At 41.2% G+C, this 26101-nt stretch overlaps 1 protein-coding gene across 6 annotated transcripts in view; it reads right to left on the reverse strand.

Annotated features, from left to right (window-relative positions):
* Positions 1-18396, reverse strand: part of IGF1 (insulin like growth factor 1) — a 78981-nt gene extending 60585 nt beyond the window's left edge. For 2 of the 6 annotated variants that reach the window (XM_072724737.1, XM_026013092.2), the window contains exons 1-2: positions 17617-17857; positions 12832-12988 (exon numbers count right to left, since the gene is read on the reverse strand). In XM_072724737.1, the coding sequence (XP_072580838.1) occupies positions 12832-12988; positions 17617-17679 (220 nt within the window). In that variant the 5' untranslated portion in view covers positions 17680-17857. Of the gene's footprint in view, positions 1-12831; positions 12989-15738; positions 15838-17616 lie in introns of those variants that run through there. The other 4 variants (XM_072724738.1, XM_026013093.2, XM_026013095.2 and 1 more) reach the window with 3 other exon arrangements.
* Between the last annotated feature and the right edge of the window lie 7705 nt (positions 18397-26101).

A 26101-nucleotide genomic window follows, 5' to 3' on the forward strand; every position in this document is an offset into this window, starting at 1 on the left:
TCTAAGAGACTTCTCTGTTCCTTATTATTGCCATTGTTTGTTGTTGTTGTTGTTGTTGTTGTTGTTGGGGGAAGATACTGAAATCATTTTTGTTGATTGAAATCAATGACCTGATGAATGACTTTAAGGCAGTAAGTGATCAGCGTCTACCTCAGAACCAGCCAGAAGTAAGTCCTTCTGTGTCTTTAGCTTACACAGCATAATGTTTTCATGCAATGTTACTGAACCCTTGTCTGGCTTCTCTGGTAAGGAAGATTTCCATAATTGCATGCAAAGCACTAGTAATCTACAGAAATGCCAGCCAGATTTGTGGCACTAATACGTTTTACAAGTCTTATGATTCAAATGACTCAGGGCCCACAGACTGTCTATCTTAAGGTAAGCCTGAAATGATGCTTATTGTATGTCATTGATCTTCTCAGAATCTATCCCCAAATATCTGTTCCGTAGTAGGAGGCAAGAATCAGCATAAAAGAAGGAATCTTTGGAAGCCAAAAACATCTCTACACCAAATTAAGAGAGTGGAATTATAAGGTGAATGCAATTAACTGGCAGTCATGTCTATGCCGAAAACATAATCATCCCTTTAATAAGGAACATTTGCTGTGTTTGACAAACTCACAGTGAAATGCTTGAATCCATAGGAAGGAACATGTTGAAAATGGTTTCAATATGATCCTGTTTTTTTCACTCAATAACCATTGATTGAGGGTATCCAGCCAAAAACAATGGGAAAATGAGCCAACATAGTCTTACCCTTTGACCATATTAGATATAGTTGCAGATGAAATTTGTTATATGTTTCAGTAATAACAAAGCATCCATATGGAACAAATATTTGGCAGTATGGCAGCTGATGAAACCAGGAAAAATCAGACAAATTATCAATCGTTCGCTCCCAAATTACCCTGAAAAGAAATTAGATCCATTTTCAGTAGCTTTGCTTTCAAATTTCTTCATTCCATGAGTCACCACTACCTTCTGCCAAACTAAATATGTCTATGAACGGCTGGAAAATTTAATGGAAAGAAACATAAAACTCAAAATACGTAGGAAAATTTAAGCTTCTTCATGGAAGACCTTCATAGAAGACTAGCAAGTCAGAAATGTGTGGAGACAGAAATAATGCGTTGACAATACCTTTTGTTTTGGGTAGCTTCTGAGTTAACAAGCAATACAAAATACATAAACTAGACAACCAACTAACATGACTTGAAATTAAAAGTATCTCTAAAAAGAAATTAGTTTTTTACTTTTTTTCTTTTAAGCTACCAATCCATCAAACTACGAGAATCTATGAAGAAGTCAGGTTGATCAGATTTGGAATAAAGGAACTTGATGATGTTTTATCCAGTGGGTGATAGAAGTTGGCAAAAGAAGTTTTCTGATTGGTTAAGGGCTCAGATTTTCAAACACTATTCTAATGCATTGTACCAAAAGAAAGACAGAGTAGTTCTGAGTTGTTAGTACTACCTTCATGTGAATTTACCAAGGTTAAGTTTAAAGGGTCCTCCTAGTACCCTAGACTGAGGGAGGTGACTACAGTCCTGGCTTCCCCACCAGTGTGCTTTGTAACCTTATGTCCATTATGTTATTTTCTGGACCTCGCTTCCTTCACCTGGGAAGTGAGTGCAATGAACCGGATTGCTCTATATGATTCTTTCTAGATCTCCAATTCTTCAATTATGCTTTGGCAAATAAAAACTACTTGTGTTCTCTGAAGGCTGGTGTTCCAGTGGTTATTCCTACCTTGGGGGCTTGTTTGCCAAGGAGGTACCATTTGTTATGTGCCTTCCCTTGACTATCATCTCTCCTTTTAGTAGGAATATTTCAGATGAAATAGAGAGGAACTGAGTGGAGGTTCTGTTCACAAAACCATTTCCACAGGTGGAATTTCTTATGAAGGCTCTTTTGGTAGACCTTGAAAATTACCTGTCGACTATAATTAGCTGGCTGTTGAGCTAGGAGATATTTTTTCCAGGACAATAGTGAAGAGGTTCCCAAGAAATGATACCTCAAATAAGCTTTTTTATTCTATACTTTAAATCTCAGATCTTTAATAGTGGTAGTAGCAAATGGAAAGTCATGGGGGTACATTTAGGGGACTGGTAGGAGGAAATAGCTGTTGGAATGACTTTGTCAATATCAAATCAAGCAGTTTTATTAAGTGCCCAACACTGATGCTGTGGAGGACAGAAAAAAAAAACCCAAAAAACTCAAAAAACTTTGTTTTTCTGAAAGAGCTCAAAATAGAATGAAAATTCATGGCAGCAGTAACCAGTATTTGATTGTGAGGTTCAAAAGTGTCTTTGCTGAGTCAAATATTGTGTTTCTGACAGCTTTTGGATGTGAAGCCTCAGGAATAGAAGAACCACATGCCACATAGTCAGTGGATCATATGGTGATAAAACTCACAATTTTGATTTCATCAAAGCCACTCTCAAACAACAACAACAAATCAATTCCCCTAAGTCAGACTGAGATAAGGAAGCAGTTATGATGGGCAACCTGAGAGTGCAGAGATACTTTTCTGATTAGGAAGTACATTCCCGCTGCTGAACACTGCATTTTGAGGCTGAGCAGAAATCACCAATAGCTGCCTTGGGAGAATGGAAATCTTTTGTCTACCTGTGAAACCTCAGTGACTACCTAACCACCTTGGAGACAGATGCTGTAAGCAAGCTTAGTGTGGTAAAGTAATAGGCTCTATCTTTTTTCTGCTTCCCACAATGAGGACATGAACAGTAATCCTGGGTGAGCATCTAAAAATCCATTAGTTAACTCTTGGGCTGTCTAAATGCAAAGTGATATGTTAATGGAGGATGCCAACATACTTTTCTTTCCAATTAATAAGGTTGAGACAATACACTACCAAATTAACTTTTCTAGATAATTCTTGCAGAACAATTGAACTAATGGGTCAATGTCATTAATAATTGAAATTGAATCACCAAACTAATTTGTGGTGGTGATTAGAGGGACAAGGCAAAACATTCAACTCAATCAATTAATAGTAACATATTTGGATGGCCCTCTAGGTTTTCAAAGCCCTTCTATAGCTGAGTCTCAAAACAACTCTCGGGTGTAATATTTTAATTCCCACTTTATAAAGAGGAATGTAAGACCCAAGGATATTACCTAATTGTTCCAAGGAGGAGAAGTGCTGTTAAGTATGGGAACTGGGTGAGGCTTAAATGTGGAACTTCTGATTTCCAATGTATTGAACTTCTTTCTGTTTTTCTGCTGGGGCTGTTCCTGGGCAATAACCAGATGCCTCTGGTGACATTCAGATAGGAAAGACACAAGAAAGCAAGAGAAAAATTGTGGCCACTGTATTTGAACCAGGCCTTTTCACTTATGGGGCATTGACAGCTTATTTATTATATGACTAAGAAGGGAATGGCCATAAATATTGAGGCCATAGGTAACAGGTTTCTTTTTCATTTGCTCCAGGTGGTCATAATCATATTTTTAAGCACAAAGTTTTGCTTTACACCATTTCTGCCTTCTTTTACTGCTGTTACTAAAATAAATGAGTTCCATAGCTATAAGATGAAAGGGAGTGCCTACAATATCTTCTAGATAGCCTATGGGAAAAGCTTGTTTATTTTCAGAGAAAAGTTTCTAAAACCACAATGAATCTTCTCATTGTTTACTCTGGGCAATGGAACATAGACTAATAGTTCCTGTGTTACTTTCACTCATGGCTTTCCCATCCCTCTAGCTGCTTCCCTTCTGTAGACCTCTAGTCCAATAGTTCTCAACTAGGGATGATTCCACACCCTCACCCTGGAGACATCTAGCAATGTTGAGATGTTTTTGATTGTCATGATGGGTACCATACTGGCACCCAGAGGATAATAGCCAAGTACAGTGCTAAATAGTCATGATGCATAAATTCCCTCCTCCAATAAAAAATTATCTAGCCCAGAGCATCAACAGTGCTGAGGCTGAGAAACTGTTGCCAATGGCACTGCTGGGGAAGGTGAGTAGGGAGTATGAGAATGAAGTAGGATTTAAAAACATGCCACTTGGTCTCATAAAGGGGCTGAGGCTGGGGGCAGTGAGGAAGGAGAAGTGAGGAGGCCAAAATCTACAATATCCTTATGTCAGTTTAATCCAGAATTCTAACTCTTAGTGCTCCTTTCCCCAGTTTCATAGATAATCAGGAGTTGGCTGCATGTAGGTTGGCTCAGTGCAGTCTTTCTTAATCATTTGCCTCTGATGAAAGAGCCATTTCACCAGGGTAAATGGCACAGAGGTAGTACCATCTTCCCAGCAATATTCACAGAATTGACTCTATGACTAACCCAATTTCAAAGTTTAAAAAGACCCCCCCCCCCGCAACCTTTTTAGTACCCCATAAAGCTACAGATGAAAGAAGAAAGTCCGAAGAGTTTCAATAGAGTATTTGCTTGGAAGTCTGCAAAAAGATCAGGTGTAAATTTCTTTTGGCCTGAGGCCGTCATAGAAATCTCCAGAAAAAAAGCTGATCCAACAACTCGTCAGACTGTTTCAGATTTTCCAGGAGCACAGCTTTGCTAGGTCATTCCAAAGCAGCTCTACCCAAGTTGACATTGGAGAGAGTGACCAAAGAGTCAGAATAATATAATATACAATAATAGTCTAAATTATGACCTTAAGTGGACTTGGAAGATCTAAAGCACATCTGAAAGTTTTGTGTAATGTATAAGGAATAGGCAAGGAATTACTTTAGTTCGTGCAAATTTCTATAGCAAGGGAAAGTGTTAAACTTAAGTTTCAGGTGAGTTCATTGGAATGAGAGAGCCACCAAGTTCTATATTTATTTGGGTGAACTTGATTGTAGACCTTTCCCAGGCCATTTTAATTTACCACGTAACTCTGACATAGGCATGATTCACGGCTGCCAAAGGGCAAGCTCTGCATTGGAATCAGAAAACAGAATCAAAAGTATCTTTTTATATTTCTGCCATTAATTAGAAGTGTGTCCTTGGCCACATCACCTCTCTGAGTCTCTTTCTTGATGTTTAACTATTTTTCAAGGGTTTCCAAGGTTGTAGCAGTCTTCCTTTGAATAATCAGGCATTTTTAAGAGGGAGGTATTAGAGGGATGTATCCTTAATCAATAACCAGATTCTTGGGTATCATCCCAGGGGTTTTAGCATGCTTTTAATTTTTTCTAATTTTTAATTTTTTTCTTTAATTTTTGGCTTGGAAACCCCATCATGTAGTATGTCTGAGCATTAAATGCAAAAGGTTTTAATTTAAAAGACTGTGTGGTCTCTACTGGTTGCATAATTTCTCTTTGTGTCCGTGCTGCTGCTGATCAAATATTGCAAAGCTATTAATTACCTTAGGACAAATGCAGAGGGCCACGTGCAAAAGTTCTGGCCAATTGCATAAAGCAATATGCCAGATATAAAGTAATTGAAGGGTTTTTCTTGGTATTTAAGGTTCAGTGAAAAAGTAAGAGGGGCAGCTATGCCAAGAATGAAAAGCCAGAGCTTGCCAAATGCTTCTTTAAGTAGCTTTAGCCAATGTGAGACTAAACAATGCATTAAATAGGCGTACAACTTACTGCAGTTAAGGAATTGCATGTCAAATAACAGCTCTTTGCTGTTTTAAACATGATCTCGCATATAGATAAAGACAAAGTGCTGTGTTGTCATCTCCTTACTCTAACAGCTAATAAGGCCTGAGGATTTGAATTTTCCAGGCAACCAAAAGTAATTCTTTGTGATGTAAGAGCTTGCTGATGTTTTACAGAGAGGTATAGGATGGAACTATGCCAGGGCAGGAGCTTAGTGCAAAAACGATTTTTTGCCACCATGGTTGTCAAAGACGTCTGGCTGCATAAAAGAGCAAAGGCTTTGTAGCCCATTATTGAGAACAATGAGAAATCTAATTGAGAGAGATCTTGTACATGTTTTCAATGTCTGATTTTTTGTTATAGGCTGTGAAACAGGAAGGAAGGCTGCTGGCAGAATGAGGTCAGCCCTTAACAGAGGCCCTGAGGAATGCTGGCATGGTACATAATGTCTGGAGAAGGTGTATGGTGGCCCAGGGAATTTGAAGGACATCAAAACTCTCTTCTGGATCCCAAATGCCTAACTTACCAGCCATGTAAGATATGAGACATCTGAAACCAATAGTGTCAAACAACTGGCTGAATGATGCCTGCACATCCAAGCCCTTGGCTGCTCTCATAAGTCCTTCCATGGTCAAGCTGGAGAAGCCTCTTCCTGTCTAGCATACTCTGGATCATGGCACCCTGTGACCACCTCTCCTTTACCACCTCTCTCATAACACCCAGAGAAAGATTCTTGGTCAAAGTAAACAGCCCTTTATCAGTTGGTCTTTGAGAAAAAACAACAAAGCTAAGAGCTGCTGGAAATGAGGCACTTGAGGTTTGCTGGTAGAGAAGGAAGAAACTTGAAGTTGGCCAGAAAAGAAGCTCCCTCAGATCATATTGACTATCATGGTGCTCACAGGTGGTCTAAATTCCATCTGAGTGGAGTCTAATCTGTGAAGGCTTTTGGACAGCAGCAGCCCCTAATCAAAGACTTTTCTTATGCACTCTGGGGGAAATTATATTAGTATTTCCTAAATTTTTCTGGAAGATGAAATGTAGTGTTATCACATAACTATCTCCCTCATGACTCCTTTCAATGAAATGTTCAGAATCGACTGGGTTACCCTCCCTCAGAATAGGACTGGTATTTTTGGAAGCATCTCCCTATGACATAACACTTTGAGCCTCTAAACAATGTAAATGGCTGAATGAACATGCTTCTTAGAGACAAGAGACCTTAACTTTGGTTCTGGATCCGTCCAGTGAGGTAAGTCACAAAATCTCAGGGTCTCACATTTCTTATTTGTCCAGTGAAGCAATAATTCTTGCCTTCCAATAAAACCAATGTGAGAGAGCTAATGCAAGTGGATTTTGAAAAAGTAAATATACTAGCTAAACACAAGATATTCTTCTTGTTACTAATACTGCTATATACCTATTACTACTAATAATAGGTTTTATCAGCAGCCCCTAAGGAGAGAAAATGAATGTATGACTAATTGGGCTGTTCAGATACCTCAGCCTTTGCAATAGACTCTGAAACAGACCCCACGAGAGAGTAAACAAGTGTAACTGCTGACATGTGGGCAGCCCCTGGTGGCTCAGCGGTTTAGCGCCGCCTACAGCCCGGGGCGTGATCCTGGAGACCTGGTATCGAGTCCCGCATCGGGCTCCCTGCATGGAGCCTGCTTCTCCCTCTGCCTGTGTCTCTGCCTCTCTCTCTCCTCTCTGTGTATTCTCATGAATAAATAAATAAATAAAATAAAATAAAAAAAAACTGCTGACATGTGTATGATGCTTACTATGTGTCAGGCAGTATTCTAAGTTAGTATGTTCTAATACATTAACTCATTTAATCCTACCACCAGTTCTATGAGGTAGGACCCGTTTTATAGATGAGAAAATTAAGGAACAAAGAGTATAAGTAATTTTCTTAAGCCCACCCGCTAAGTAAGCTAGAGTTCAAACTCTAAATTCTTGGCAATAGAGACCATACTCTTGGTCTTGAACCCTTCACTTTTCTGCTTCTTACAATTCTCCATCAGGGAGATGGTATTAAAGAATATTAAAATGTCAGAAAAATGCAGATTATTTTCTAATTTTGTACAGAAACTATTACTTTTTAAGTGGTCTTTTGATTGCATAGACTGGTCCTCCTGGACATATTTAAAGAGAAGTAGCAAGCATTTAGGGTCAATATAAAAATTCATTACTTTTCTTTAAGAATATCTGTGGTCTATTAGCTTAGTGGTGCTAACGAGGCCAGGGCCATAACGTCAAACCCCATATGTGCCAATTAATTTCAAAGATAAAAGCTTTTCCACAGCCAGAGACTGCACCCTTAACTCTGACCAGCTGTCATACAAATGCATGGCTGGCGGATACATGGACTACAAATGGTGTAGCTCAAACCCAGCCCCACTCAAAGCAATGGTAATGGTGTGTATCTTGGAGTGCCCACAATTATACACTCCTTTCTATAATCAGAAAGGCAGTATCAGTAGGCTGGCAAAAGGCAGCTGGTCAAGGTTTAGAAGCCTATAGATTCTTATTTGTCCCATCTGACTCACAATAAAGGGCAACTAAGAACTGACCTACTCCCTACTCCCTTGTTCTCACACCCAAGAGAGTGAGAGAATGTAAATATGAGAACAGTCAGTTGGTCCTTCCTTGCAAGAAAAAATGGCAATCTGCTTGCATGAGGCGTGTGCTCTTTTGGCCAGATGACCTTTGTGTATTTGGTCATGCCCGAGCTTCCGTTCCATCCCTGAGGGGTTGAAACCCAGTTTAAAACAAAACAAAGCAAAGCAAAGTGTAAGTAGGTAGACTCTCCTATCTTTAGGGGCAAACAGAAACTCTTTAGAGAAGATAAAGGACACTAAATATTCTTTGGTCACTACTTAAATCCAAGGCACTCCTTTCTTGAATAGCACCTAATCCTAGTTCATTACTACCTGGACTCTGAGTCTGTTAAAGTTAGAAGAAGTCATTTACTTTAACAAAATCCCCTTGTTTATAGACAAGGACATTGTGACCAAGAAAGTTTAAATGCCTGCCAAAGTCATACAGCTAATGAGTGACAGGTCTAGGAGCAGTTTTCCAAGCACTCTATTTCAAATGAAAGAAGCCTGAGTTAATAATAATACCTAGATCTAGGAAGGTTGTGGCAATCAATAACAATGAAATTCAATGCAAAGTTTCACTTAACCTCCATAAAGCAGTATGTTTTAACACATAAGAATGTCCTTAGTTTATTCAGACTGTTCTTAATAAAGTATGTTTTACATAAGCTATAAATCTAGAATAGCTGAAAGGGGATCTAACTTTCTTTTCTAATTGATTTACTTCTCCTTTTTCCCAGACCAATGAGGTAAAGCATATACAATTTATTTAAGGGACTGTTTATAGACTCTTTAAACTAAAAAGGACCCCAGAAACTTGCTTTCTTTTGGTTGCTCTTAATTAAAACCATCCAGGATGGTTAGTTGTCTGTCAATTTTTTAAGTATCTCCAAAGAGAGAAATTCCACAAGCCCCTAAAGTACATGTTAAAATGGTTAATCATCATGACTGTCAAGAAATTATATCTATGGCGAGCTTAACATCTTCATTTTTACTTGAAGCTTGTTTCCTCTTGCTATGTTTCATGCAAAATGAGGTTATAATAAGCCCTCCTCTATGAGGGCTCCATCAATCTGACGAGATAATATCTAGCTCTTTCCCGATGTGCCACTTCATTACGCCACCATTTTTCTCACAGGACTGTGAGAGCACAAGACTGGCTGATACCTTCTCTTACTATGATGCATAGGGAAGAATTAGTAATTAGCTCTTCATTGGAACTTTCATTTCATAAAATGTCTGGGGAAGCTGCATTAATTATAGAGGAACTGTTCCACTTATGTTGGAAAAATTGTTCACAAAACAGATAATCTAGAAGGTTGCTTCCACTGTGTTGTAGTGGAGCTTGTGCTTGCAGAGAAATAGGAGCTCATCCACACACTGAGTCAGTCCATACAAAGTAAACATTAATTTTTTTTTCAAATTCAGAACTGTTCTGTTTCTAATAGGTTAAGAAAACTCCCCTTGTTAAACATTCTGACCCCTGAAAAAGATAAATATGGAGCCAATTTTCTTTCAGATGTTCAAATTTCAAATGCAGATCAGAAACTGTTTTCCACTATTATAAAAAAGAAAACAACAACAAAACTATACTTTCAAAATGGATTTGAAGCAGTTTAGAATAAAAGGCACACCCACAATAAAACGTTGAAAATAAGGGTAAAAACAATGAAAACGGTCAACTGACAGAGGGTAGAAGTGAGGAAGACCGCTTTCCTCTAAAAAGTATCTCAAAGACTATAAATGCTTAGAGCTGATTTCTCCACACACACTAAATCTCAGGGGACAAAAAGGAAACTCAATAAAATTGGTTGACAACAGTTAATGCCTGTTAGAATAATTGGCTCAGACACAAAACAGACCATCAGTGAGGCTTGGGGACAACCAAACTGCAGCTTCTAAGTCATTGTTAGTATATGCTGTATTCAGTTGAATAAAAGAAAAACAGTTTTATCCAATAGTTGAGTAAACAGGAGATACGAATTACCCAAAGTACTTGACAAATCTAATTCTTTATGGTTCTGAAGACTAAGATCCCAAATAAGTAATTTCATTCCATTCAATTGGATTCAAGTGGATTCAATTCAATTTAAGCTTGTCAGTTCAGTGATCAAATATGAGACTGTACTATCTCAGCCAGGCATTGAGCTAGATACTGGGATTCAATGGTAAATAAATCTAGTCTTTGGCATCAAGGAGCCCATCGAGAGGGTAGATCCTGGCTAGGTGATTTCAAATGGGACAAAATATTCAGGAAAAGCATAAAGGATTATATCTATTCTCCTATGATTATGACACTTGATAATACTTATGTGTGTTTTTTAACCTCCTAACTAGACTATGAGTTCCTGGACATATACTCACTCTGACATATAAGCATATGATCCACTGATGTTTTGGATTAAAGAATGTAAAGGGGCTAACTTCTCTTGGGCAAAAAGGATTGTCTGATTAACTAGAAAGGTAACAAGAATACTTTAGTTCATGAGGCTCTATGTCAGATAAGTCATGGAATTGTATAAGGCAGAATTTATGAAACATGGCCTCAATGACAATACTGACAATAATCACAATTCATGAAACCACTTTCTATCCAAAGTCATACTCTAAACACCAAGAGCTGCTATATATAACCTTTCAGTTTCAAGTTATTATAATGGAATTTAAAAACATTTCCTAAAATTTGATCATTGTAGTAACCGTAAAAACACCTTTTTGGTGTCTTGAAATTGGTTTCCATCATACATGTCCAATACTGTCTGAGTGCACATGTATCAATATTATATGGTTACTTGGGACCAAATGATTATTTCCATTCCCATTTTTCATCATCTAATGCAAACATTGCAGGCATCAAATAATCCAGTTTCCTTGCACTGTGCGTGGAAATTTTGGAACATGTCAAGTTAAACAAGACAATTGATCCTGGCACATAACAGAAGAGAATTGTGGGCTTGCTATTACCTTGATCCTTGGCTCAGAGGAAATTGCACAAATAGATTACCAAGGCAAAAAAGTCCTCTTTGGAATAATAGGTGAGAATTATTCATTTTTCTAAATATGTGAATCAGTAGCAGCAAAGTAAAGAATAATGTCAACCCACCATTGGGTGATGTTGATGTAAAACATTTGCCTTTCATTTGCCTTTCATTTGCCATATTTCAAAGGTAAAAAAAAAAAAAAAAAAGTCTGCTATTTGAAAAGTACCCACCCAATGAACTTATTCATCTGCTCTATAACAGAGAACTGGATAGAATTGCTTTAATGACAGAAAAATAAGTGAATTCACTCTTTTAAACCATTAGCTGGAAACAGAGAGGGGGCGTTTGCCCATGCAAGTAATAAAAAGCACTTCTCATTCTCTGTCACTAGTTGTTTAAAGACTATTTGTTGCCAACTCTATAGTGAGTACAGATCACCAGTCCTCCATCAGCCTCTCCCTTCCTATCTCCCAGGCTCATCCCAGACTGCTGTATTCAGGCCCCTCTCCCTAGTCTCCCTCTCTCTCTCTCTCTCATTCTCTCTCTCTCTCTCTCTCACACACACACACACACACACACACACACACACACACGCACATGGGCACACACCACCTTCCCTGGGAAGAAGATGAGAGAGACTTGAAGTGTGTGAGTCATCAGAGGAGCTATTCAAAGCTGAGTGGGCAACTGAGGTAAGCTGTCTACACTCGAGTGGTAATGAACCTCTAAGAATGATTCATGCTCACTGAGGACCTGAACATCAGTTTCCTGGAACTTTCTAAAATTCCAAATAATTAATAGACTGAACAACTGGCTTTAAATCTTTCACTGCCCTCTAATATACCATGAGATGGACGCCTCCAAGGTAGATTCTGCAGGTGCTCAGTTCTCCTAGGCAATGTGTTGATTTATGTTTGTGTTTGTTATTTGCAAACATTGACTTGGCCGTCCATTTTTTATTGGCTGTCAAGTTTTTAATCACCTGAGACCTACTTTTGGGATAAGTAACCCCATACTTGTCAGAAACCCTTTTCCAGATGGAGTTATCACCAGAGAGCCCTGGAGTAATGCTAAATCACAGGAAGGCAATCACAAAAAGTCAAGGTCGATTTGCATAGAGGACACATTAATATGGCATTTCCGTTTGCATTTTAGAGAGCGCCTGTGTTTTTGCCAATGTGCCTTTGAGCAAAGTTCACCTTCTGTTCCTGGTGATGTCACAGTGCGTGGATACATACGGTCTGTGCTCCCTTACTCCTTTTTCTGAGTCCACCTCACTATTTTACTCCAACTTACCAGAGCACTTAAAACAGGCCTACGCATTTCTGCCTTGTGTTTAGATGTGCACCCTGGGGTCTCAGACACCAAAACCTGATCCCCCCCAGGTCATTTTGTCCCTTCCTCTCACTGAAGGGGAAGGAATAGTGAGGGCAGAGCACAGTGATTTCAGGAAAGCCCAGCAGGAAGTACTTAAGGACCAACTGCCGGGAAGAAAATTCCATCCTAAATCTGCAGGACCTGCCTCAGCTCCTCCTCCTGCCTCACCTTCCATAAGGTGAGGAGTCTCAGAGGCCAGATGGCCTCCAGCTGAGGGCTGTCACTCAGCCATTCACACTCTCTCTGTAGTTAGGAAGCCACCGAGTGGCAGTGGGGGGGGGAGGGGGGTTGTACTTACTGAAGTAGAACCCCCTGTCTCCGCACACGAACTGAAGAGCATCCACCAGCTCAGCCCCGCAGAGCGTCTCAGGCCCGGCTGTGGCGGGGCTGGGGAAGGTGAGCAAGCACAGTGCCAGGTAGAAGAGGTGCGAGGAGGACACGGTGTGCATCTTCACCTGCCAACAAACCATAAGGGATGGTCACCTTCCCTCCTTGGTCCTCACGAGGCCGTGGGGCACCTCCCCTCAGCCTCCCATCCCTGCCAGGGTCAAAGCCACCCAGCACAGGGGTGCAGACCGTAGGCTGCGGGTGGTGTGGACCAAACGCGCCCTGGCACCTGACGACATTAGCACTGAGGACTCCCCTGAGCCCCTTCTTTGCACAGTCCCATTGCAATTCAGTGAGAGATCCTAAACATTTACTCTGTAAATGAAAGATGCCATTATTGCCGTGGAATCCTACCCCACTCAGAGATCCTGGTAAACCTTTTGAACTTATCACAGGTTAAACTGCGCTCAGTCCAGATTGGGGGCCGAATACGTTTTATTAATTTAAATTCTCTAAAGACTGGCCACCCACAGATGGCATTTGTGTTCGATATGACCAGAATATTAAGTTAACCAGAACATAGTTCCCTGGCTGCTGATTGAATTTAATTTACTGTGGATAAGAAAGGATTTGTGAAAATACTATATGTCGTTACGGGGTTTTTTTGTTTTGTTTTGTTTTGATTTGATTTTTGCTTTTCACCTGATGAGAGAGAGAAAGAGAGAAACAAAGACACAGAGAAAGACAGAGACAGAGAAATGTCTTACCTGTGGAATATCAGCAGTCAACACAACCACAAGTAGAGGTGAGAAAAAAATAGAAACAGGAAAAGTAGGATTTAGGCATGAAATTGGCTCGAGCTAAGTAGGCACTACACCTTTTCTACACGAAAGCCCTCTGAATCAAATGCAATATCAAATCCACATTATGTGGAGAGATTGCCCTCCGTGAACAGAGCATTGGACTCAAAACTTGCAAAAGAATTTTTTTTTTTGTCACAGGAATTCTGATTTCATGTCTTGGAGGGACTTACGTGTCACTGTACCTATTTTATAGCAGAATACTCTGAGAGCCCCTGGTTGGCTTACTTAGCTGATGACTGATAGCCACAGGGCTGCCTGGCTGAAAGCTAGATTTCTGTGGCTCAGGGCCCCATCCTCTCTCAAAGTAGTAGAAACAATGCCAAGGTGATCACTGACTCTCCCACATTGCTACTTATGGCACAAAGACGGGATTTCTTCTAGGAAGCCTCCCAAGGCGAGTGGCTGCAGTGGCCTTGGAAGAGTCACCGGCAAGATGCAAGTGAGGGGCTCTATCCAAAGGGCCTTGGAGTTACTGGAAGCAGGCACTGTAAGGAGAGGCTTCTCCAGTTCTTGGGGTCATGGCCAGCCCGGCCAGCCCCCATCCCTTTTGGAGAAACAGACTCAGTCATTTGCCTTCCTTGCCCTCCATGAACTCTCAACTTAATGGCTCTTTACCTCTGTGGCAGAGTTTGCTCCATCGTTTTAATTAAGATTTCTATGTGGCCAGATCTTCAGCTCACACATTGGAGGAAAAAAAAAAAAACAACAACCTTAAAACTCCTGATTCTTGTTAACACAACGTAAATGTTTAGTTAATGCTTGTAAAACATTTTAAGATGAAAAGTGCCTTCTATTTGCAAATCATCATAAATAATGGACATAAAGTAGAAGAGGAGGTGAAAGCTCAACTGGACACCTCTTCCACGTTCTCGGGAGGAGCTCTGCCTGGAGACCCTGCACTCCCACATAGCCAAAGCCACCAGGATTGCTGGAGACAGGGTCTCATCCAACCTGTATTTTTCTTAGTTATCAAATAATTGGCGGAGTTTTTTTTCCCCTTCAATATTCGGAGTGGAAATCTCAACGGTTTCAACCTGTCTGGACCTCAATGCCTTTTTCGGAAGAGCAAACTCCGAACTAATCTTATAGAACATATCCCACACTCTGGCAATCGGCCTGTTCTAGAGTGCAGGCTACCCTACCAACTTTATTTCTCTGTCCCTCCCTTCTTTTTGAGTCCACAGCGATGCTGAAGACCAAGCACCTGCACCTGGAGATGGCTTGAAGTTCTATAGTTCTCGTGAAATCCAGTGGAAAAGTGGATTAGTGAATGGAGAACTTCGTGAGATGTCAAAACTATATATTTTTTAAATAGCTATTTCTGGCATAACACCTGTAAGTTCAACTATACATATAGATCCCTAGCATTTCAGAATATAAGATTTATTTTTTATGGCTTTTTTTTTCTTTTTCCTTTCCTTTCCTTTCCTTTCCTTTCCTTTCCTTTCCTTTCCTTTCCTTTCCTTTCCTTTCCTTTCCTTTCCTTTCTTTTCCTTTCCTTTCCTTTCCTTTCCTTTTTTTTTCTGAGTTCTGTTTTTAGATAAATATCAGCACTTACAGTGCTAGGATGAGAGAGAACCTCCACTGCATTTCCCTTTAGTTCAGGGAGCAGTCCGGTACACCCACAAAGAACCAGAGAATTCTGTCTCATTATGTTCCCCAAAAGAAAACAATAACAAACTTGCTTAGGGGTTAAAAGTTTGAAACAAGTGGCCCCATATGTCCATCTTCTTGGTCTTTTATTTTGCCAAACACAAAAGAAACAAAGAGAAAGAAAGGAAAGATAGAAAGGAAGGAAGAACCAGAAAGAGAAGAGAGAGAGAGAGAGAGAGAGAAAAGAAAAAAGAATTCAGAACAATCCCTCTCAGAAATCATTCACAAATTCACAATTTAAAAGACCTTTCTTTTTTTTTTTTTATCTTAAATAAATGGAATATCAATTGATTCCAGATGTCTGGGCTACAATGAAAATGCCCAGCAAAATTTGAGGGCAATAGTCATAAGAAAATACTCACTGTAGGTGTAACCATTTTTTGTTTGTTCCAGATCTTTTACAGCAGGTCAGGGTGGGTATTATGAGGCTGATGTGAATAGAAAACTGAGGACTTAAAAACATGTGCTGCCTTGTGGGTGGGGTTTGTGAAAGCATCTAGTTACATTTGGACACCCAGGCAGGTATGCCATTAGCCTGAGTAAATTGCCTTTTGTCCATTCAAACAATGAACAAATTGCACAGCTGGGATTTGAGTCCATCTCCCCCCCAACCCCCGATCCCCCCAATCACGGCACAGGTTTCCATTGTGTGCCTATGGTAGCCGGTAGCCGCCTGGGACAGTGATCCTAATGAGGCTCCCTCCAGTCCTCTGTCTTTACACCCTTCCCCAGACTCGAACACTCCCAAACATCTCGAGACTCAGTACAATCAGCTTGCACGTTCTGCCTCTAGGCAGGACACCTTTACTTACTGAATTACATCTGGAGGAACCCGCGGCTCCCTCCAGCCACTTCTATCTCCAGGTACTGGGGGGGAGAAGTAACGGCATTGCTAGCTCTACTTTTGAAAAGTTCAACACACACAGCACGAAAAGTTCATTCGGAGACATTTTTCCAAACTTGTAGTTAATGCAGAGATGACACTCAACAACCCCTTTTATGGTCGTCTAAGTAGGGAGACAAAAACCTTAGCTGCCGGACCACATAGTATATTACAGACACGTTATAGGTCGTATGTGTTTATATATGGACTTTGCTGCTTGTAAAAGCAAGGCAGCCAGCATGTGTCTCGGCACCCGGAGGGCAGCAGAATCAGGTGCCTGACAAACATGTATTCTTAACTCCTAAGCCACTTATTTGACTAAGAAAGTCCTAGTGGTGGAGTATTTGAAAGCAGCGACTGAATCCTGTACTGAGTGGCAGGGAGGTTTTATGAATCGAGCTCTTAGGCAATTGCATCGAGGAGCCAGTGACAGCGGCTTAAAAATGCTTGCAAATTGGAAAAACACAAGTCTTGAAGGATATAATTTTGCTGAGAATGGAAACTTGAACTAGGGCCAGTGATTGGAAACGAGAAGTTGGCATGAACGGCAGCAGCCAAATTTACCTAAAGAGACTTCACAGCACCGAGTATAAAATCAGAGTTTTACAACATGAAACCCCAAGTCCAAACTTCGCCCACGAAAGCCCTCTTCAGAGGAAAAAAATTGGACATGCAGTTGCTAGAAAGTTTCCGCTTTCCGTATATACAGCATGCATTTGTTAAATTATCCGAATATCTTGCAGGGACAGCAAGAGTTGTCAAGTTCTTTTTCAGAAGAACAAATTAAACTTCGCTCTAACTTTGACTCCCTGAGCATAAGTGCAGAGAGTTCTGGGACCTTAGCTCCAGAGATCATATTTAAAAGCTTTAATATCATCTCAAAGGTAACTCTTCATATGTGGCTTGCCTTATAATAAAAAGTCCTGACAAGTTACACACACACACACATGCACGCACAGACACAGACACACACACACAAACATGGTCTTAAAAATAAAACATCTGCACCTGCAAAAAAAAAAATTTGAAAGTTCATATCCACGCTCCATAGCCCTTAACCATCGATAGGATTTAAAGGAATCTTCTATAATGATACCACTGAAGCCCTGCAGAAGTGGAGGATTTAGCATAAGTACCTTGCAATAGTTTCTACTCATACAGATATCTGTGCAAAGGCACCCCTCTCCCGGAGCTAATTTTTCAGATCCCACAGAATTGCATATTCAGCAATTTATAAATAACTCCCAGTTCCGAAACAATGAAAATTCTAAAGTGAATAACATTTCTAGGCAGAAGCAAACAGTACACAATTTAAAGAAAATTCCCCCAATGACTTCAAAGAGTAAGAAATATTTACCTTCAAGAAATCACAAAAGCAGCACTTAAATAATTGGGTTGGAAGACTGCTGATTTTTCCCATTGCTTCTGAAGTGCAAAGTCTGGAAATGAATTGGTTAGCAGGAATAATGAGGCAAAAAGAAATCCAGAGAGATGGGAGATGTTGAGAGCAATGTCACATTTCAATTTTGAGGACTTTATTCCATTGCGCAGGCTCTATCTGCTCTGAATTTAGCAGTGACAGTGAGATTTAGCAAACAGAAGAGGGATTTAGAGAAAATCCTCACATTTATCTACAAAACACAGACACTGTAGACAGGAAACAGCTGGGGGAACATTTGCCTTCTCTCTCTCTCCCTCTTCTGGCAAAGTTATCGAGTAAGGACTTTTTTGGGCATGGTGACAAATAACATCATACCTTTGCATTTTAAAACTAGAGCACAGAAGCATTTTTTTCCCTTAAAAGAATGTGTGTTAGTGACAGGGTTCGCAGACATTAATATACGGATGCTGCCATAGAAAATAAGGATCCGTCCTCTGATTAACTTTCTCCTGGGCACGGAGAAACACACATCTGCTAATACACCTTACCAGTATTAAAGGAACACACAGTGGAGGATGGGTGAGCGTTTTCATATTCTAGAGCAAATGCAAAATTAAAAAAAAAAGAGAAATGAAGAAAAAACCCATCTCAAGCAAACCCTACAGGTTTAACTCTGAAATGACCGGGGTGAAGTAGGTTGAAAGACAGCACCGGGGTGACCCCTTGTCCTACTTGCCAAGCAAGGAGAATGATCTCATTTCCTAGAACCTAGGAAAGGGGCAGGCAGCGTTGCAATTGGCTCCCTTTAGGACTGTCTCATGGTTTTTTGCCCGCGACAGGGCAAAGACTTTGCTGAACTGTAAAGCCAACTGAAAAAATAATTTTTTTTTTTTTCCTTTCTCTCCTAGGCTTCCTATCACCCGCCCCCACTCCCCGTCCCGGGGGAAGGGCACCTGAGGGGCAAACTATTTTTCCATTGTTCATGTTTTTCTGCATAGCTTGAACATGTGTGTGTGTGTGTGTGTGTGTGTGTGTGTGTATGTGTGTTTTCTTTCTCCAATTTTTGTGTATTCTAAATAACACCAGCTGGCTAGCAATAGCCTCTCAAGGGTTATGATGTCATTCAAATCCCTCAACTGGATGAGTGGCCGGCAACATGGTCCAAGCCAGCTGTTTTGCTATTTATAATGTATACTTGCCTTTGCCATTGAGAATCAAGTTCTGATCCTTTGTCAATACGGTTTGTACCAATTGCTCTTCAGTTTTGTGAGATAGTAGATAAGAAAGTGGATTATGAAATGAGGTTGCAAAAGCCCAGATCAGACATAACACTTTCCCTAGATGTCTATCCAAGCTTGGTTTCCCAGGGCGGGTGGAAATAACCTGGACTTTGCATTTCTCTCTCATGATTCTCAGGGGACTCGATGAGACTGATGCAACAATTAAAAACAGAGGCCTGCTGGATACCTTAGTCTGGACCTTCATGTTGTCCTGTGGCCAGAAAACTGAGTGCAGAGTTGAGTGCCTTCAAAGGAAAACCTGGTTGGTTTTGAAAGGGAGCTGCATTTGCTTGCGTCTTCTGTGTAGTAGTTAATAATTTGTGCAATGTTTACCTTCCAAAAAGAAGGATTAGAAATCTGGAGTTCTGCTGTTTTGATGGTGCATTTCATTCAGTCGCATTGAGTGAATGTCTACTACGTGCCCAACAACATGCAGTCAAGGCCCTGCAAGGGCTTTCAGCCGAGTGGCAGAGCCAGAGAGGACAATGTCCCTGTCATGTGGTGGGTATGGACTCTTAAAAACACAAACAGTGCACAATGAAAGGGAATAAGAGACTCTCCAGAAAGACAGGGAAGTGAAACTCTTTTGAAAATCCAAAATGAGGGATGTGTCACAAGAACATGTAGGGCATGAGGCTGGGAAGTTTCGGGAGATGTGATTTGACCTGTAGAGTACACAAGTACGCATTGTCAAGAGGTGGCCTGGGAGGCAGCTCCAGGTAGGTGGGCAATTCTTGCCCCTAAAGAGCAATTCAAACCTTCCTTTAATGAGCTCCCCTTCCTGCAGTTACTATATGACTTGATACACCAAGCATCTTCTCTGCCACCTCTGTGGATTACGCCCTTTGTGAAAATCAAAGTCCATGCTTTCATGGACTTTGAGGATGTCGATTGCGTTAACCCAAAGACCTATTCCTATTTCCCACGTAGAGAGAACTGCATTTTCCGAGCGTGCGGTCCGGGGTTGGCTAGAGTCTTGGCACGAAGGGCCCTGCTCCACCGCTGGGCACCATCACAGGTGAAGGCCAAGATGTTCTCCTGCCATCTTAACGGATTTTAATCTTGCCAAGATATCCTCGAAGCTTACTGCATTTCTGTAAGGCCGTGGCCTGATCTGATGTCTGCCCCTGGGATGCAGTGTGCACGGATTGCCTGTTCCCCAACCATCCTGTGTGAAAGGCTCTTTGGGATACAGAGCACACACTGTACCATCAGACACTGCACTCCTGCCATATCGACATGCCGACTCCCAGCCTCTTGGCTTTATAACCCCAATTACCCTTAAAGGATAATTGGGCTTTAATTTATGTCCCAGTTTTTATGTCACAATCAAAGAAAACTGAAATTTCAGGGAGTCGTAATTATCATCAGCTGTGCTGTGGCAACATTCCTATGTGAGCTCTCAGTTTCCAATAGGGAAAGCAATTTCCTGAAGCGATTATTGTCGACTCCAATAGGGAAAACGGTCTGTATTTCTGGGTAGGGCAAGCCAGCGACAGAGCAGGGCAATAATTCCTAGAGAAATGGCCATTTTCTTGGCTAATTCCAGGAGTCAGTCTGAAAGGGAAAGGGGCAATAAATGTGCCACATGATTACCTTTTGATAACTGAGGGCTGTACCTGTTTAGGAGAAAAAGAAAGGAGATGTATCTGTTACTAGACAGACCAGGGTGGTAATAAATCTAAGCCCAGGAAAAGTCCGGGTCAGTAGTCTCAGGGGATGAGGAACGTGCAGGGTCAGTCTAAAATTACTAAATGAGGGCAGCCCCGGTGGCCCAGCGGTTTAGCACTGCCTTTAGCCCGGGGCGTGATCCTGGAGTTCCAGGATCGAGTCCACGTCGGGCTCCCTGCATGGAGCCTGCTTCTCCCTCTGCCTCTCTCTCTCTCTCTCTCTGTGCCTCTCATGAAAAATAAAATAAAATCTTAAAAAAAAAATAAAATTACTAAATGATTATGTCGTCTCCTGCCTGGAACAATCTAATGGTTGGGTATGGGAATCATGTGCCACCAAAATAGCTAACTGCAAGGATGCGCTCATCATGAGAACATCCACTCCTGGAAACTCAGAGATTCACAGTTTCACCTTTTGCGTGTGTAATGCCTGTGTGATATAAATAACTCTCCCCTAAAGCGGTCTTCTTGAGTAGCCTATTTGCATAAAGCTGCCGCCTCAGAAGACTTCTGACACCTTTCTTGAAAAAATAATTAAAAAAAAAAGAAGGTTGTTCATCTCCTTAGAGAACAGGCTGATTGAGACTCACAGAACTGGGTGGGCAAGGCCCAGTCTTGTCTTTGTGCTCCAGCCGCGTTCCCAGCGCTTGGCCTGCCCACCACAGGGGAGCTCACCCAGGAGGCAATCCTATATCCACATACAAGGGGCCTTGCTTACCATGTGGCTCATGAACGTCTTGCTGACTCTCAAGAAGAGCTCAGAGTGGGTATTTAGTGGGAAGGAGACTTTGGGATCAGATAAAGGGTGAGGTCTAAGGTGCTAGGGCCACCGACCAGGCAAGGAACTCAGGCAAGTCCGGGATGTACATCTTGGATGGTGATTTGTAGGGACAGTCGGTCTGGGAGTGTGTTCTGCAGTGTTTGACATCCAGGGCTTGTCGATTCAGAATGTAAAAGAGAAAAAAGAAAAAAAAAAAGCCAGAGACCTCAAAAATACAACATGCGGCCCACAAGGGCACCCATGTCAGCTCGGAGAGATCTACTGGGAAGGAGCTCTGTCATTCCTCAGAAAGATCTCCCGCTCACAGGAGCTGCTTGAAATCCGTAAAGGAGCATTTTCCCCACAGCTAGGGATACCAGCAAGAGGGAGAAGAGGTCTTCTCACTAAATAAATCAGTGCTTCCTTTGCAACATCACACTTGGACCTTATTTCTTCTAAAATGTTAGAAGGACCAATGCTGAAAACGGTCAGAAGTGCAACTGCTGTGGTTTGGGGAGCAGAAGAGCTCTGGTTCACGGCAAAGAACGGGTCAGTGCAGGGCCGAGGGCGCTTCGGGGGTGGGGGAGCCTGGGGCTGAACGACAGTGTGGAGGGAGGCACCCTCCCAAGCGCCCAAATACGCACTTTCTTTCGGAATCGAAAACTGTGCGCGCCGCCTAGTGGCCCCGCGGGTGGCCGCTCGCTCCTGGCCTGGCCGCGCCGGTGCCCTTGGAGGAGCTCCGGGCGCCCACGCCCAAACCGCCCTCCTCTCATCTTTACATCTGTCGGAAATCAATAAGCTGCGTGTTCGATTCGCTGCGATTCAAAAAAAAAAAAAAAAAAACAAAAAACAAAAAACAAAAACAAAGACAAAACAAAACAAAACAAAAAAACAAAAAAAAAAAAAAAAAGGGGGGGGGGAGGGAGCTCAGGGGAGAAAAGATGAGGACTGTCAGCGAGGGCAAGACTGTCTTCCCCGGGCCTGCAGTTGCAAAGCGGAGCTGTTGGTTTGGGTCCAAACCGTTTTGTTGATTTAATCAAAGTCTGGAAAATAAGTGTTGATACCAGTAAGCTATTTCTAAGTGCAAACTATGGTAGACTCTCTTGAGAGTGAATAGGGAAATGAGGAGGGGAGCATTGATGGATAGAAAAATGAGTAGTTCAATGAAACAAATTTAGGGCCTTGCACGTGGGTCTCCGTTCCAGTCTCCCTATCTGCTCCGTGCTCATCAGTGCTCAGAATGTGGGCTTTTATGCCAACGGTCAAAGACAGGGCATCAAAGAATCACACAGGTGTGGAAGCGGCTTCATGTGCAATTCTCTCCACCCTGGTAACAGGGAGAAAAATCCCAGTTGGGCACTAGCAGCATGTCTTCCGTGCTCCTCCAACACTGATCTTCCGGTCTGATGACAACAATCAAAAAAACAAAAACCATGGACCTTAAATCCAAAGTCTTTGCATGCAGTGGTTTTATCCAGAATTTACCTGTTTTCTTTGCATGGTATTTATTTTTAGGGATCACTTTTTATTTAGGGCAAGTGATGCTGTTTTTGAGGTAGATAGTTTAAAGCTCAGTTTTAGAATCTAACTTAGACGTAACTCTTAAAAAAATCGATTTAAGAAAAAAAATTAAGTAAATACTATTACAGGTGGCCAACAGTTATGACCAAAAAGAAAAAAAAAAGTGTAATTGGTATTTGAATGTCTAGTGTTTGGGAATCACTGTTGTAGAACATGCCACGTGTTGGGGAGGAAAGTACATAGCCACAACAAAGAAGCAGGGAACAAAGACCCTGCATATAAAAAATACCACCATATAAATGTATTCATTATGTTTCTTGATAATTTAAATACCCTCTGAGCTCACGCTCATTTTTATTCTAGTCTTTCACAGAGCTTAGACGTGTTGAAAAAGGTTTGGGGGAGTGAGTAGCAGTTGCATTAGGTCTTGAGGCATGAGGTCATTTCCAAGATGACGAGAAAATAGTAAAGGCTGTTCTGGGTAGAAGGAACAGTATGGACAAAGTTGTGTAAGAATGAGGAGGTTCCCAGTGTTGGGGCAATGTGGGCAATGTGGGCAATGAGGCTGTAGCTGGGCTCTCAGATTCCTGCACTCTGGAGGCCCTTTGGTCTTTCCCTTTCCTTATCAGTTAGCCTGTGCTTAGCTGGAAGACTGGAAGACAGTCTTAATTTGCTCATGATCCCCTTGTATCAAAATATTTGTTTTTAGCTGAATTTGTGATGTACTCTGAGAATGGCATCGTGCCTCAAGATATGTACAGAACAACAGACCTGGGTTATGTTACAACATCGGTTAGTTTGAGAGAAAGGCTAGGTAAGAACTGAGATGTCTACTGGTCACCTGATGGTCTTGCCAGAGCTTCCATTTTGAAAGGTTAAGTTGTGTTTCTACTTTGGTAAGTAGATTTTAATGGAAAAATGAAATAATTATGCCTGAAAAAGATTTTGCCCACTGAAGGTTGAAGCAAAAAGGTGTTGTTTCTGGTGAGCCTGAACTTGCTAGGAAGACTAGCTCATCAGAGCATCCCACTCTTCATGTGGGTCAGTTAGGGAAGTTTTGCTGTGTTCTTTGACAGCAGGAAACACAGCCTCCAGCCTTAATTCTTTACATAAAAAAGTCTGCTAGGGAACATTTCAGACTACTTCCTGTTAGGGTTCCCTGCATGAATCGCGGTTTGAGTAATCAATTGAAGAGAAGATACAGACTCCAGGGAAGCAATTGGTAATGATCCATGTGGTAAATATGTACCCTTGATGACTGTACCATATCCTCTGCCAAGCACAGACCCTTGATCATGGAGGGAAAGTAGGCTGTGAACACATTGCAGGCATTCAGCTATGTCTACAACACTTTGCTCCTTTTTTCAATGCCTGGTGTAGTCCTCGGCTTCTTCCAGAGCTCAAAATAAATGTTTAAACACAGTTGTATTGATCAGAATTCTCCAGAGAAACAGAACAAATAGGATCAATTGATTGATCTCTCTCTTTCTCTCTAAGTTTATTTTAAGGAATTGACACACATGAACATGGAGGCTTAGCAAAATCTGCAGGATGGGCCAGCAGGCTGGAGGCTCAGGGAAGAGCTGCAGTTTGAATCCAAAGGTGATCTGCTGGTAGAATTGTCTCTTCTTCCAGGGAGGCATTCAACTAATTAGGGGAGGCCTACCTACTTCATAGAGAATAATCAGCTTTTAATCAAAGTCTACTGATTTAAATGTTAATTTCATCTAAAACTTACCTTCACAGAAAAATCTAGAATGTGACCAAATATCTAGGGACTGAGGCCTAGTCAAGTAGACATATGTATTAACCATTATATCACTGGTTCACTCACTAGCCCTCCTTCACTAAAATTAAGCAATAATAATATCACTTTTTCCCAGTTTCAGAAAAGAAAACTCAAGTTAATGCATTATATTTTCCAATTCTAAGCTTTCCTTCCATATATTTTTCTTAAGCCTTTGACTCCTGTACTCACTATTCCCTAATAATTGATAGAAGGAAGTCACAGGGCACTTGCCTTGGCTATGTCATCACATTTTATAAAGATGCTGCTCATTGATGTCAAAAAACCCCATTTTTTTTTCTACCACTAAGGGAAACAAGTGTGCATATAACACACATGTACACACTCATACACCTTAAACACATGCACACAATCACACACATAAACATCTGTGCTTAGTTTCTCTAGATAATAAGAAATGGATTCATCTCTTTATTTAAAAAATAGCTGTTTAGATCACTGGAGAGAAGTTTCAGACTCATGGTGGTGTTTGGGTAGGGTGATGTCTTCCCTTTTGGCAAAATGGGGAGAGAAGTTTCCTACAAGCTTCTGCCTCCAGAAACTGACTCCATGCCTGGCTTTATGGAGGGTGATGGCCCTTTCAGTAGCTGGACAAGTGATTTTAACTGTCTTCTTAATGCTTTTCTGTATTTTCCAATTATCATTATGTTCTATATTCAGCGGGTATTACTTTTACAGTCAGGAGGAATCTAAAAAGATATTAAAAACATCATTGATAGGTGCTATCTGTCCTTAGTTTTGACTGAATATGTAGCACATATGTGTGCTTGAGTGGATGCCCATCTAGTAATCCAGTTTACCTTTGCAAATCTTTTGAACTTCTCTGATTACTTGGTCTTGGCTTGTATATGTGCTTGCTCACCAAACCTCACCCTTGTTCTTCCACCTTCCATCATAATGTTTAAAAAAGCTCAGCCTCTTCCTCTCAATTTGCCCAGCACTGTTCTAGATTGGATCAATGAATTCCTGGAATTTGCCGTGGGCTTCTCCATAGTCCTCCTTCAGGTCAACCTAGCCAGTCCAGTTTTCTGAAGTCATCCTCCTCTGATCCCATGCTCATGTTTCATGCCTCCTCAGAGTCCATTGGCCATGTCTATATCTCTCTCCTCCCGTTCAAAATGCCCCCTTCTTCAGCAGCGTCCTCTCTTACTGATGCCCATCATGGCTTCTTCATAACCTGCTGTTGTTTACCAGAATATCCCTAGCCTCAGCATAATGCTTGATTTTTAATGGGTTCAATATATTATTTGTTAATTAATAATGATAATAATCACTAGCTTTATTGAGTATATGTTGTATTCAATTCTTTACTTCATGTAACTTTAATTGTCTCAAGTCTCACATACCTCAATGAAATGCTTTATTTCCACTTTCATTTCAAAGTGTCTGGTGAAGTTCTTGGAACATAATCGGATTCTCAAAA

Source organism: Vulpes vulpes, chromosome 10 (genome assembly GCF_048418805.1).
Source record: "Vulpes vulpes isolate BD-2025 chromosome 10, VulVul3, whole genome shotgun sequence".
Lineage (NCBI taxonomy): Eukaryota > Metazoa > Chordata > Mammalia > Carnivora > Canidae > Vulpes > Vulpes vulpes.